The sequence below is a fragment of the Cebus imitator genome, unplaced genomic scaffold (genome assembly GCF_001604975.1).
Source record: "Cebus imitator isolate Cc_AM_T3 unplaced genomic scaffold, Cebus_imitator-1.0 Scaffold223, whole genome shotgun sequence".
NCBI classification, from domain to species: Eukaryota; Metazoa; Chordata; class Mammalia; order Primates; family Cebidae; genus Cebus; species Cebus imitator.
The window spans coordinates 2,568,324-2,583,549 of NW_016107538.1; the positions used below are offsets into that span (position 1 = coordinate 2,568,324).

Sequence of the window (15,226 nt, forward strand, 5' to 3'; positions counted from 1 at the left end):
TAAGGGTGGGGGCTTATCAACACCCAGGCAGGTGTTAAGGTTCCAGACCGCCCTGATGTGCCTTAGAATGGGCCAAGTTGATTTCCGCAGCTGGAAGAGTTCCGAATTAGGCTTCACAGGAGTGGCGGGGAAATCACAGTGGCCTCTTCCTGGGGCTACTCTACACTCCTTTCACTTACCCCACCTAGCAGGTCTCCGGGGGGGCGGGAGCCTCTGTTACTAAGCGTGAGCGCGTCCGTAGTAACCGTCGCCCGATGGGCCTGGCCTGGCAGTTCCCGCCTCCTCTCTGACCGGCCAATCAGCTCCCGGAGAGCCGCCCGGGGCGGCCGCTGAGTGGCCCGCGGGTGCTGACGTCGTCACAGATAGGAAAGGCGGGGCCAGGGCCTGGCTGGTGTGGGGCGCAGTCGGGGGCGGCAGGTGGCGGGCTGGGACCCCTTCCTCTCACCGCCCCTTTCCCGCCCCTCGCCGGGCACCCGTCGACAGGTGAGTAGTCTCGCCGACTCCAGCCTGCCTCTGGGACGACCCCAAAGGACCCCCCCATCACCAACCAGGACTCCATCCTCTGGCCGCAGGATCGCGGGAGGTCACGGACACCCTGGAATTTCTCCCTCCATCTTCTCTTTCCAAATAAAAACCCAAGCGAATTCACAGGCACCTCCTACCCAGACGTCTGTTTCCTCGTAATTTACCTTTCTGATGCTTTTCAAGGTTTGAGAAGTTATTTATAAATGCGGAACCAGGGAAGGGGCATCCGAACCCCCGGCACTGTGCTAACTCGTTTAATTTCTTAATTCTAATTATCACCCGTTAGCAGCACTGTGCCTTTCCCCTGCGGTGCTGGCCTCCCCATACGCGGCTCCTGTCCCATCTTCTTCAATAGCCGAGCCTTCAGATCTGCAGCCACGGGGAGGGGAGTTCAATCACCGGGTCCTGTAGGTAGAGCCCCTGAAATTCAGATCAAAGCTGTTCTCTCACCGCCCAAAGCCATTTCTGTTTAGCTGTGGCTGCAGAGCATTCGCTGTGTGTGGGCAGTTTAGACCAAACCGCTTTATGTTGTCTTCTGGATGTATATGGTGCTGTAGAGAAGTAAACATGATGGAAATGGGTAAAATTATTTGTTTGATTATTGTTAAAAAAATGCATAGTTTTACGTTAACAGGCAAAAATGTTTTGAAGTAACTGACAAAATAGTCTACTTTTTTCTTCTTTAAAATAAAATAATTCACACAATAAGTAGAGTGAACACAGAGGTGAATCCAAGTACCCAGTCCAAACTTAAACCAACAAAAAAATCAATTACACGACTCTTACGTAACCCTTGGAAATTACATTCCCCTCTCTCCTTTCCTATGCCTATTACCTACAGAATTTAGTGTTTACTTATATTATGCATATTTTTATACTCTTACTACTTATATATTTATCCCAAACCCAATGTATACTCTCATTGTTTAAGCTGATAGAATGGTTATGGTCTACGTGTTCCAGGTCATTCATTTTGAACTGTTGTGTGGTGATTTTTGTATGAATTTACCACATATTATGTACGCATCCTCCTGTTGATTGACTTTTAGTTTGCTCCCTTTAAAAATATTAGGAATTCTTGTACATTCTAATTGTAAACATATTTGAATTTCTCTAGGTACCTATCAAGAAACTGAATTGCTGGGTCACAGGGAATTTGCCATTTCAACTTTATTAGATACTACCATGTAGCTCTCCAGTGTGTAATGATTTATACACCAACAATTAATAGAGTTCCTTGACCAAACCTTTTTTTTTTGAAGAGACAGATGAAGTTTTTCTGTATTCTTATGTAATATATGCATAAAGGGAAATTAAACATTGATGTCTCATATGATTTCTTCTACTTCTGGTTTTGTTAGTGTAGTGGCAGCACTGTTTTATTTCTGCCCCAATTTGGAACTGTAATTAAGTGGCGACAAAGAAACTAAAGGGGTTTGCACATGAGCCCTTCAAGCCTATGCTTGCCCCTGATCTAAGGTAGGGTGTGGAGCAAGTCATGAAAACTTGTGTCCTCTGTGGAAAATGGTCTGTAGATTTTTGTACTTTAAAATATTTACGATTTTCAAGTCTTTCTTAAATCTGCTAATAAAATGTTTACCCAATATGAAGCCAACTTTTGGATTGCAAATGGAGCTTTCTAGTTCTTAAAATCTCTGTGTGATTGATTCTATATTTAACATGTTAATATTTATAGAAGACTATTATATCATTATTTTTCAGGGTGTAAATAACTGTTGACTGTAAATTAAGTGCACCTAATCAAATGTTGTATTTGACTTTGTAGCCCATGTCTCATTTCTTAAAATTCTATTTGGTCATATGTATTAGTTTCTGCTGCTATAAAAGAATACCAGAGACTTAGTGATTTATAAAGAACTGAGATTTATTTGGCTCACAGTTCTGGAGGCTGGGAAGTCCAAGACCCAGGGGCTAACATCTGATGAGAATCTTCTTGTTGCATCATAGCATGGCAGAAGGACAAGTGAATGAAAGAGACAGAGACAACAGGGGTGAATTTATTATTTTATCAGGAGCCCACTTCTGTGATAACTAATCCACTCCCATAATAATGGCATTAATCCATTCTTGAGGTCGGACCCCTTATAACATAATCACCTCTTAAAAGTCTCACCTCTCTTAATACTGCACAATGGTAGTTAAATTTCAGCTTGAGTTTTGGAGGGGAACATTCAGACCAAAACATTATGATTAAATGTATAACAAAGAACAATTGCCTAATTTGGGGGATTTTTCCATAGCTATTTTCAGTCATTTTCCCAAAGAATTTTCTGTTTCTTCGCAAAGGTGAGATGTTTATAGCATCAGTTAATGATCTTAGTATTTGTTCACATGCTCTCTTAAGAAGTGACTAAGTTAGAATTTAGAGAATAAGTTAATAATTGTAAAGACACACATCACCAAAGTAAGCCATAGCCTTTTAAAAACTGAGGTATTTCTTCCTTAGAATTTTGGTAGAATTCAGCAGTGAACCCATTAGGGAGTGAAGTTTTCTTTGAGGAAAGCTTTTAAACTGTTGATTCAATTTTTTAAAAATACTACAGGACTACTCACATTATCTATCTCTTTAATCAGTTTTGGTTATTTGTATCTTTCAACAATTTTGTCCATTTCATCTATGTTGCCAAGTTTCTTGCCATAAAGTTGTTAGTAATATTGCATTATTCACTTTATGTAATGTTTGCAGGCTCTGCAGGAATGTTGCTTTTCTCATTCCTGATATCAGTAATTTGTCTTCTCTTTTTAATTTTGATAAGCCTATCAGATGGTTTATTAATTTTATTAATAGAGTTTCATTGTTTTTCTTTTCTATTTGTCTATTTTCTATTTCATCAATTTTTTTATCTTTATTATTTTCTTCCTTCTACTTTGGGTTTACTTTTTTTTTTTCCCCTAGCCTTTTAAGATGAAAGCATAGATCACTGATTTTACCTCATTCTTATTTACTAATGCAAGTACTTAAAGCTATAAACTTACCTCTAATAACTATTTTAGCTGCATCTCACAAACTTTGTTATGATGTTTTTACTTTTATTCAGTTAAGAATATTTTCTAATTTCCCATGTGATAATTGACTCATGAGCTATGTAGAAATGTATTGTTTCATATTCTGCTATTTGGGGATTTTCCAAATATCTTCCTATTATTGATTTCTAACTGAATTCTGCCATGGTCAGTTAACATACTTTGTGTGATTTTGATATTTTAAGTTTATTGAGACTTGTTTATGATTCATAATATGGTCTACATTGGTGAATGTTTTCTGTGCAGTTCGGGATAGTGCATTTCTGTATTTTGGGTAGAGTGTTCTGAAGAACTTCTTCATTCAGCCTGTTGTGACAGCACATATTATGTCACCTCTGAAAATCTCCATTATAAATTTGTGGGAAGATGGGGTGAGAAAGGCAAATAAAATCTGAGTATTTACTGTTAAAACAATTTTGACCATTTCACCTCCAAAGAGGTCTTAGGCATGTCCATGGGTCCTTAGTTTACATTTTGAGAACTGGCTATGCTAAAGTTTGCAATACCTATTTTTAACTTATCACAATGTATGTTTAAATGACATTTCATTTCAGTTATAAGATCCTTAAAATCTAATATGGCCATCTAAGCCCTCCCATTATTTGTGCTATGGTTACCATGAAATTTACTTCTATTTTATTAACTCCACATTTAAAAAATTTTTACTTTAAGTAAAAATGATCTTTTAAAAAAATTTGAGCTAGAAAGTTTTTTTTCTTTTTAGCACACATGCTTACCGTTTCTGACATTCTTCATTTCTTTGTGTAGATCCAAGTTTCCATCCGGTATAATTTCCTTTTGCCTGAATAATTTCCTTTAACAATTCTCTTACTGCAGGTCTGCTGCTGATGAATTCTTTTGGATTTTGTTTTTATGAAAAGATTTTATTTCATCTTTGTTTTTTGAAGGATATTTTCACTAGATATAGAATTTGAGGCTTACCATTTTTTCCAGCCTTTTAAAAATATCATTTGTCTTCTGGTTTGGGTAGTTTCTGACAATAATTCAGCACTAATTCTTATCTTTGTTCTTTTCTTCCAAATGTGTCTCTTCTGTCTGATTTGAAAATTTTCTCTTCATCACTGGTTTTCAGCAATTTGATCATGATCCTTGGGGTGGCGGTAGCAGTAGGGGGTTGTGTGTGTGCACATGTGTGTATGTGTATATTTATCTTCTTGAAATTTGTGGAGCTTCTTGACCTAGGTATTTATGGTTTTCAGCAAATTTGGGAAATATTCAGCCATTATTTTCTCAAATATTTTTGTCCCCCCCCCTTTTTTTTAATAACACTGCAGAATCTTAATATTAGAACCTTTTCTGTTGTACCATAGGTTACCAAGGTGCTTTTTATTTTCTTTTTTAGTTAAAAAAAAATCTCTGAGCTCACTAATCTTTACTTCTCAAAATTTCTAATGTGCTGTTAATCTCATGTAGTGCGATTGTGTAAGTATATATTGTATGTTTTATCCCTAAAGTTTATTTGGTTCTTCTTGAGTCTTCCATTTCTCTCTTCACTGTGTCCTTGTATCAAATACTCATACATAGTTTACTAGTTCCATCATCTCTGCTGTTTCTAGGCCTCCTTCCATTGACTCATTTTTCTTTATGGGTTCTATTTTTGTGCTCCTTATTATGTCTGGTAGTTTTTGACTGGATGCTGGACATTGTGATGTTACATATTTGAGTGTCTTGATGTTGTCAGGCAGTTAAGTTACTTGTGGATTAGTTTGATATCTTTGAGACCTGTTTTCAAGCTTTGCTAGAGTGAGACTTCATTACCTTCACTCCAGGCATAGTTCAGCCCTACCTCTAATGTGTGGCCTCTCTGGCGTCTCCCTTGAATGCTCCAGGTGATTGCCAATGACTCTCCAATCTAGTTAGTCTGAGTTCATAATGTATCTCCACCCTCTGTGAGTTCTAGAAATTGTTCTGTTAACAACTCTGCCATCGCTCTTTGCCAAGGTTTGTGGAATTTTCCTTGATGCATGTGCAGCCTATTCTCAGCAAAGACTCACAAAGATCCCGATGTAAATTTCTGGATCTCTATTTCTGCATAGCTCACTTTATTCCATAAACCTGCTTTACAATTTCTAGCTTTCTCAGCCTCCCCAAATTCTGATCAGTTTCCAACTCACAAAGGCTGCCAGGCTCTGTTCAGTTTTCATGATTTTTCTCATTGTCTGAAAATTACCTTTAGGCACAATGCCATGACGATCAGAAGGTTCACCTTATTTGTTTCCCTTCTCTCAAGGATCAGTCCTATGCTGCCTGCGGTCTGAGGTCTGAATACAGTTGTTTCATACATTTTGTCTAGATTTTTAGATATAAGAGTCTAAGTGTGGTTTTTATTATTCTATCATGGTTGGAGGTAGATGTCAGTTTTCAGTTTTTAAGAATGTCTTAGTTCATGACATTCTGGGTTTTCTTGACCAGTAATGGCCCAAAATGCGTAACAGTGGAATCTTTGGTGAAACCATCCCCATGTGATGCCTTTTATTCAGTCTGTCTGAATGACTTACAAGATGGCTAGTGGAGCTAGAACTTCTGTTGTGGCTGTAAAGTATTGTCTTTCCATATGAAACTGACTGGTGTTCCTGAGGACTTCTGCTTCTGTGATCTCTAAACCACTATGCTTTATGCTTTAGATTCTAGATTCTAAGACAAATCTCACCCCTAATTAAAAAGCAAATCACCAGGTGCTTTTGTAAACTATATTTATTTTCCTCTGTCCACATATCTCATCTGGTGTATGAACCTCTGCGTCTTCAGATATCACCACCGGAGCAGATGACTCACAGTTCAAACCTGGGTTGAGATGTCTCAAGATGCCAACATAACAAATCCTGGGAAAACTCACATGGCATTCTACATGTGAAATTCCATGATTGAAGGATGAAGTGAGCTATGGGTTTCTGGATCCCTTATTGCCAAGAATTGAGAAGGCTGGGCATGATGGCTCATGCCTATAATCGCATTACTTTGGGAAGTTGAGGCGGGGGATCATTTGTGGCCAGGAGTTTGAGACCAGCCTGGGCAACGTAGTGAAACCTGCTCATCTCTACTAAAATAAATAAATAAAATTAGCCAGTCATGGTGGTGTGTGTTTGTAGCTCCAGCTACTTGGGAGGATTGCTTGAGCCTAGGAGTTCAAGGCTGCAATGAGCTATGATCATGCCCTGCATTTCAGCCTGGACAACAGAGTGAGACTGTCTCTCTAAAAAGAAAATAAACCAAAGCCAAGTCGGAGTGGTCCATCACCATTTGAAGTTTCTTGCTAGGAAAAACCCAGATTATTTATTGATCTGACATGCGGAAGGGGCTAGAACTGAAGACAACCTTAAGGACCCTAAGGCCTCAGTACTTTAAATTTCCTTTTTCAAAAAGTAATGTTTGAGTGTCAAATTGAAGCTAAGACCTGCAAGTGGTAACTAAGGCTTCTGTTTTCACCATCAGTCTCTCAGTTTGGCTAGTATAACATGTTTGGGGGCTGTAGGAAGGAAGAATTTAGCAGAAAGAGAACTAGGGTTATATGAGCTCACAGGTCATGTGACCTGTGTGGACTTTGACTTGAACACAATTCTACAGGTAGATTATTTTGTGGTTGGTACCAGAGTCCTCAAGACATAGCTATTTAAGTAGTCATAAAATGATTTTAATTTTTCTGAGCAGTGCATAGAATTGGATCTGATTTAATTTTTCCTTTTTTAGTAAACAAGTTCTTAGACATTAACCCCAAAACAGAATGACATTTAAATGCTAAAAGATATGTTATGGACTGTGGCATCCTTGGCTTTCTGAAATAATAGTGACCAAAAGTTTTAGACAATGGAACTGGTAAAAAGAATTAAATAGATCTGTATGTTCTAACAGGGGGAGCGGTCCGGGATATATACTTAAGTTAAAAAAAAAAAGCATTATCTACAATATATATACAATGATTAGGATAATTCAGTTTTTATATTACAAAGCTTTGCATATAAGTATAGATGGTATATAGGTAGAGTATATAATAAATTATATAAGTATTGGCATATGAATAGGAAAAATCTGGAAAGATATAACAATTAATGAACTGTTCGGTGGCTACTTCTGAGGGGTTCACCTTTGCTGAGAGAAAGAATATTGATCTTTTACTTTACTCCTCTGAAGAAGTAATTTAAAAAGCGAAGATCTATTACATACTTCCCATGTGCCCCACACTGTGCTAAGCCTTCTAAATCCTTAGCATTTTCTTGGGCCTCATAACCCCTTGGCTGCCCTAGAAATTCTGTTATACATTGGAGGTGCTCACAGGTGGCAGGCTGCCAGGAAAAGAGGTCCAGGTACTTGTCTTGAGTTGTGTTTGCATATCAACCACATCATTGGGGTGAGCGGTGGTTTGAAGTTGCCAAGCAATGCTCTGCTGCTACCACTGCTCACAACAGTCCAAAGCAGGAAGTGCTATTATTATTCCCTATTATATATAGGAGAAGCAACCAAGGCACAGAGGGGTTAAGTAATTTGCCCAGTGTCACATAGCTAGTAAATAGATGGGCTCACCTTGTTTGTTTCTCTTTTCTCATGGCTCAGAGGCCTGTGCTGTCCATTGTCCAATGTCTAAAATTAGTAGTTTCTTGTCTAGATTTTTAGATGTTTTAAGTCTAGTTTTTATTAGCCTATCATGGTTTGGGACAGAAATCTTTTTTTTTTTTTGAGGCAGAGTCTCATTCTGTCACCCAGGCTGGAATGCAGTGGTGCCATCTTAGCTCACTGCAAGCTCTGCTTCTCGGGTTCAAGCGATTCTCCTGCCTCAGCCTCCTGAGTAGATGGGATTACAGGTGCCTGCCACAACGCCCAGCTCATTTTTGTATTTTTAGTAGGGACAGCATTTCGTTATGTTGATTAGGCTGGTCTTGAACTCCTGACCTCACATAAGAAATCTATTTTGAATCCCTATCCATTAAGATGCATAGTTTGGTCTCCTAATTTGAATTTGTTACAACAAGACAATATCACTGTCATAATTTTTAATAGCCAATAAAAATGTGATCTCAATACATTATAGAGACATGGAGATGAAAAAAAACTAAAAAAAAAAAAAACCTTATATTCAGTAGCCACTGGGTACATTATCAATGGTAAATGTGGATAATAAATGAGTACAAGCATTTAATGTGTTCGGGGCCTCTGCAACTGATTCTAAGTCAGATGTGGCCTTTTATCTGTTTCACCAGAGATTAATTTATGTGACTGTCTAATTTTACTTTTTATTTTTTAACAGGAGAGACTTACAAATAGTGTTTTGGCATCATGGAGCGCGTAGGTTGTACTTTAACGGCAACTTACGCCCACCCTAGACCAACACCAACCAACTTTCTACCAGCCATCAGTACCATGGCCTCAAGCTACAGGGACCGCTTTCCCCACTCCAATTTGACCCATAGCCTGAGCCTTCCTTGGAGACCCAGCACATACTACAAAGTCGCCTCCAGTTTCCCAAGCGTGGCCCCGTACTGCACCAGATCACAGAGGGCGTCCGAGAATACCATGCTTCCCTTTGTTTCCAACAGAACCACCTTCTTCACAAGGTACACACCGGACGACTGGTACAGGTCCAATTTAACCAACTATCAAGAGTCCAACACTTCCCGACATAATTCAGAGAAATTAAGAGTGGATACGTCTCGCCTGATTCAAGATAAACATCAGCAAACAAGAAAAACCCAGGCAGACACAACCCAAAATCTGGGAGAACGTGTCAATGACATAGGGTTTTGGAAATCTGAGATCATTCATGAGTTGGATGAAATGATTGGAGAAACAAACGCCCTTACCGATGTGAAGAAAAGACTGGAGCGGGCTTTGACAGAAACGGAAGCCCATCTTCAGGTAAGACCTTATGATAGAAGGCACTGTGTTTTTATGATTATACCCGCTGGCTGAGTTACTGTGGTTATTTATATATTGAATTACGTTTTACTTCATCTGTAGAGGCAACTTCCATCAATAAATCTATGACTAGTCTCAGCAATGGCAAAAGCACTGCCTTTTTTTTTATAAATGCATTATACACTTGAAGAACAACCACTTAAAATAACTAAATGCAAAGCAAAGAAGGATAAAGACACCATTAGGACACACAATGTTTTAAAGTGAACATGCCATCTAGATTCCTCCATTCTCACATTGCTATAAAGAAATACCTGAGACTCAGTAATTTATAAAGAAAAGAGGCTTAATTGGCACATGGGTCTACATGCTGTACAGGAAGCATAGTGGCTTCTGCTTCTGGGGAGCCCTCGGGAAGCTTCCAATCACGGTGGAAGGCAAAGGAGGAGCAGATTTCTTAAATGAAGTGTGCAGGGGCGGGAGAGAAGGGGGAAGGTGCCACACACTTTTAAACAACCAGATCTCCAGAGAACTCATTCACTATCCTGAGAACAGCACCAAGGCAATGGTGCTAAAGCATTCATGAAGGATCTACTCCCACGATCCAATCACCTCCCAGCAGGCCCCACCTCCAACATTGGGGATTACAATTTGACTTGAGATTTGTGCAGGGTCCAAAGCATCTTACCATCTTATCTCTTAAATAGACTACTTCATCACTGCTGTCCCTAACTTAAAATAAACAACATTCAAGACAAAAAACTTTATTTTTTTAGTCTGTGTCTTGAAAGCCTCCTGTGTATATGTTATGATTCCCTTTCAGGGCACAGAGACATCATCAAATGAGACCATCTTAGGAGATGGAATTTGTTTGATTAAATAGAAAAATGGAGCGGAGGTTAGGCCAGTTGCCATAGTAATGAAGGGAGCATTTCAGTTGGTTACTGGCCTCTGACTAGACTTCTGAATGGGTTCCAGTCACCTCTGCCCCTCAGGCTATGTGATGAGCCCTCCAACCCCATTCCACCCTCCTCCATGGAAAGAAGACATTCCATGTTTGAAGATGTGCAAATTACAGAAATTATTTTAGAAGCACATTTAGAAGAAATTATATTTAGAAGCACAAATTATTTTGATGAGCACAGCCAGCACCATTTTTCTTCATGTTTGCATGATTTCTTCCCATGTGATGAGCACTTGCAGTACGTCTCTACCACGGCATCTGTAGTAGAAGAGCTTAGAGAATGAAGGAGCTGGAAGTCTGGCGGGTGGAGGAGTTTCTTGGGGCATGCTGCACGCTGTCACTTCCTATTGCAACCCCTCCCCACTATACAGAAACACACACAGAGGCACACAATCCCCAGAAATCCTGAGAACGGTTGATAGCTCACTAATGATCTTTTTGAATTAATTCATCATAAATTTTAGTTTAGAATCTGAAGGGCTTCTCCACCTTCCCTGAGCCTCAGATTACTCTGAAGTACTGGTTTATCCTACAGTTCATCCCACCCCTGACTGCCTTCAAGAATTAAAAGTATCCTTAAAATGATAGCTATGATAGTGGAGACTCAGTTTCTTCCCTTAGTACCCCTTTCAGTGATGACTATTTTCAGAAAGATGGTTCTAATTTGAATTTTTTTCTGCAGTTTTTGTCCAGATGTTCTTGTGTGTTTGAAAATTTGTTGTCAACACAGTATTGGAAGGTACTTTTTAAAATTAGTCTCATGAACAGATAAGCCTCCAAAGAGAAAATACAGGTGATCAACAAATATAAGGAAAAATGTTAAAGCTTAATGATAAAATATAAATTAAATCAATGAAATAACTACAGGTAGTGATCGACTTACGACCTATGCAACTTACGACCATTTGACTTTCCAACCACAATCGCTAGCCACGACTGCTCCGCGTCTGGCAGAGCAAACGTTGCCCAGCTGGGCGTAAGGCAGTGCGGACCAGCTTCCGGCAGCACTCCCATCTCCGCGTGCATATAGCCTACTCAACTTATGACCAAATCGTGTTACGACCGGTCTGTCAGAACCAATCATGGTCGTAAGTTGAGCACTAGCTGTACCTTTGGCCTATCAAACTTGCAATAATGAAAATGCATAACATTTAGGGCTGGCCTAAGAGCAGAAAATGGGCACTTTTGTATATTACTGGTGGGGCTGTGGATTGATAGAAATTTCCTGGAAAGCAGTTTGGTAATATGTATTAAAATAACCAGAGTTCCCGGGTAGCCATTAATTCTTTTTCTGGTAAGTGATACTATTAAACAATTAGAGATTCACTCAAAGATTTTGTTTAATGATAGTGTATCTGGATTATCGTATACATACCATTGTATTTTATGCTTTAAAAAATTTAATATTATTTGGGAGTCCTATGTTATGAAATAGTCTTTGAAAAAAACATTTTAACTGCTACATAATGTTTTTTCATACATAATTTATTGTTTGAAATTTGAGCTGTTTTCCATTAAAGCCACTAACATACTTTATCTCAAAGGATATTTCATGACTTGGGTCTATGATTTAATGTCAATACTAAAAAGCATAATATAAAGTTTTAAGAACATTATAACCTCTGTCTTGTTAAAACAAAGTAGTAGTAGGAGTATGGCTTAATCATATTTTCTATTTTTCTATATTTTTTCTCTTTAGTGAATAAAGGCATATTATATTTATAATTAGGGAAACAATAAATGACACTTTATAAATAATCACTGGGACTTTTGGCAACACAAATATTTTGTTGTGTTTAAAGATAATAATTCATTTCTTCCTCATTCTTCTCAGTAGAAAATATTAGAAATATCTTGAAGACTTGTGTCTTATGTTATTGAACTATCTCGCCTGAAGAAACTAATGCCAACTAATGCTCTCAAATGCTCATTTGTGGGGATCAAGTAAATGCCATCTGCTTCATTTTGTCAACTTTCCAAGTTAGGAATATTTTCAAACTATTTTGAAGAGCTGCCTCTTTACCATTCAACTAGGGGCAGAGATTCATTTAGTTGTTACAGTCTGTTTCAGACTAGATTTTCACAAAAGTGTTGGAAAAGTTGGTATTGGGAGTATCTATTGACTTATTTTTGAAATAAGTTATTAGAGCTGCTAGTCATGGATTGTCAGTTTTTATTAGAGCTTTTTATTATCTGTGTATATGTAGGTAGCCCGAGAATGTCTATTTCATCGAGAAAAGAGAATGGGAATTGACCTAGTTCATGATGAAGTTGAAACACAACTGCTGACGGTAAATATGGGAGAAATGCGTCAGTAACAGGCATCTTAGTTGTAAATGTGTGTTTAATATGTAGAAATAAAAAAGGATGTTACGTAAAACGACATAAGTAAAGCATTATCATATCAGATGTTGATAGCATTTAGCAAAGATATGTTTTTCTTGGTTATATGTTCATTCAGAATATAAAAAATGCAAACAAGAGTTTGCAAGACAAAAATCACTTGAAGCTTTCTTAGAATCACTATTCATTTTGGGGTATTTCAGTCTTTTTATTAATTATGCTTTTTTCCCTACAATTCTGTTGCATCTTTTTATTAATCATTCTTAGATAGGTACCACCTAACTCACATAATGATGCTCAGATATGTCTTCAAGATTAGAATCATTGTATTTATAAATTTGAATAGTGTATACTCATTTAAAATTATATTGGGGTAATTTTTTCCATATCATTAGATATTCTTTTAAGACATGGTTTTTAATGGTTATGCAGTGTTCTACAATGTAAAGATGCTATCTTTTTTTTTTTTTAATCAATCCTCTCTTATATAATTAGGTGTTTCCCTATAATACTCCTTTGGTTTCCTGTTTTAGTAGTACTGCAGCATACAAAAATATTATTATTGATAACTGTAGGTACTTCTGATTATTTCCTTAGAATATATTTTGGAAAGTGTAATTGATGTGACAAAGGTTCTATGCATTTGAAAGCTTTTGATATATAGCCAAATTGCCATCCAGAAACTTACAGTCGCATCTGCACTACTCTGCTGATTCTCCCACTAATCTCTCTTCCACCTTCCACCAATTAAATTTGGTTTAGTTCTAATTTCTCTGATCTTTACTTCTTAAACTTGTTAGCACAGATCTCTTTCGTTTTTTAACGTTTCAGGGATCATGTACCTGGAGCCCTTCCCAATTTCTTTTTTCAGCCCAGACACTTTATTAAGCATGAGTTCTGCATTCCTAAGTACTTGCCAAACATTTTTTAGTTTGGTAACTTTTTTTTTCTGGTTCACATTCATAAAGCCTGCTTAGCCTTGTGTCTGTCCCTTCTCTTAATGATACCAGTGTTCCTTCATCTCCATGGCTTGCTGCCCATTGTCTCCTCAACTCCTTTAATCAATTTCCAGCTCTTTAAAAAAATACCTGGTTAATAAGAAATTCCTGAGCACTTTTCCTTCCCCTGGTTTCCCTTGGATCTATACTATCTATTCTTGCCAGTTTCTTCCCTCTGGTATGAACTCTTCCTTGACTCCCTATTTTCTGCAGGAGAAAATTCACTAAGGCTTCTCTTGTCTGACTCCCTCCTAATTTCTCAGCTTCATTTCCCTCTCTGAATCATAGAATTTCTGCTGCAGTGAATCCATCTTCTCTGTCCCTGAACAAGCTTTGCAGGGTCCCACCTGTGTGCCTTTGTTTAATTGGTGCTTGGCGAGAATTGAGTACTTGGTAGGAAAGTAAGTATGACAAGGTGGCAGCCCAGTCCTCATAGTCATTTTTTACCATATGGCATCAATGCTCTACTTTAACATCGCTTAAATTTTCATTGTGACCCAAGACACTAAAGATGACAAGCAGACTTTTTTCTTTGCTCTTTCCTTTTCTCTACTCTCTGGTTCTCTAAGAGAACTCTGAGTTGAAATAATATACTCAGGAAGCTTTGGCTACTACAGAAAGGTTTTGCAATCTACTGTAAAAGTCACTGTCCCTGTTGCTGCACGGGAGTGGTTAGAAATAGAACATTCTGAATGAAATGGTTTTGCAGTGATGGGTCTCCGCTCTTCCATGTCTTCTTTCCCAGCCTTTGATCAATCTCTCAGGTCTTAAAATAATCTGTCATCTACTTTGTCTTCCTAACTGGATAGGAATTTACCAGCATCTCTCTCTTGGCCTTTTGTTCTTACTAATCCTGAGGTGCTCTCTCTGAAATAAATTTTAAGCCAGTTCTAACACCTTAACTTCATCACCTTGCCCACAAACACATTATTATATTTGCAACAGATTTTTTTTGGTACTTGGCTACATTTAGTGTTTCCATTACTTTAGTAATGGCTCTCAAACCTGGCTACACATTAGAATCACCTGGCAAAGGTTTTAAAAATATCAGTGGCCAGGTCCCACACCCAGAGATGCTGACTCAAATCTGCAGTGGGGACAAGCCATTGATCTTTTAAAAATATCTCCCAGATAATCTTAATGAATAGGCAGAGTTAAGAATAAGCACCTCAGAAATTCAAAATATTGCTGAAAGAAATTAAAGATGATCTAAATAAATGGACATACCGTGTTTATGGATGGGAAGACTTAATTGTAGTAAGATGGCAGTATTTCCCAACTTGATTCATAGACTCAACACAGTTCCTATTGAAATCCCAGCTGACTTCTTTGTATAATTGGTGAACTGATCCTAAGATTCATATAGAAATTCAAGGGATAGTGAATAGCCAAAATAATATTGCAAAATAAGAAAGTTGGAGGACTCACACCTCCTGATTTCACTTACAATAAAGCTACAATATGTAAGACAGTGTAGTACTTG

The 15,226-nt window shown here is 38.0% G+C and overlaps 1 protein-coding gene across 1 annotated transcript in view; it reads left to right on the forward strand.

Moving 5' to 3' along the window:
• The first annotated feature begins 367 nt into the window (after positions 1-367).
• Positions 368-15,226, forward strand: part of TEKT3 (tektin 3) — a 36,675-nt gene continuing 21,816 nt past the window's right edge. Inside the window, exons 1-3 of the mRNA XM_017496850.2 lie at positions 368-483; positions 8,831-9,438; positions 12,610-12,693. Coding sequence (XP_017352339.1) covers positions 8,860-9,438; positions 12,610-12,693 — 663 coding nt within the window. The 5' untranslated portion in view covers positions 368-483; positions 8,831-8,859. The remainder of the gene's footprint in view (positions 484-8,830; positions 9,439-12,609; positions 12,694-15,226) is intronic.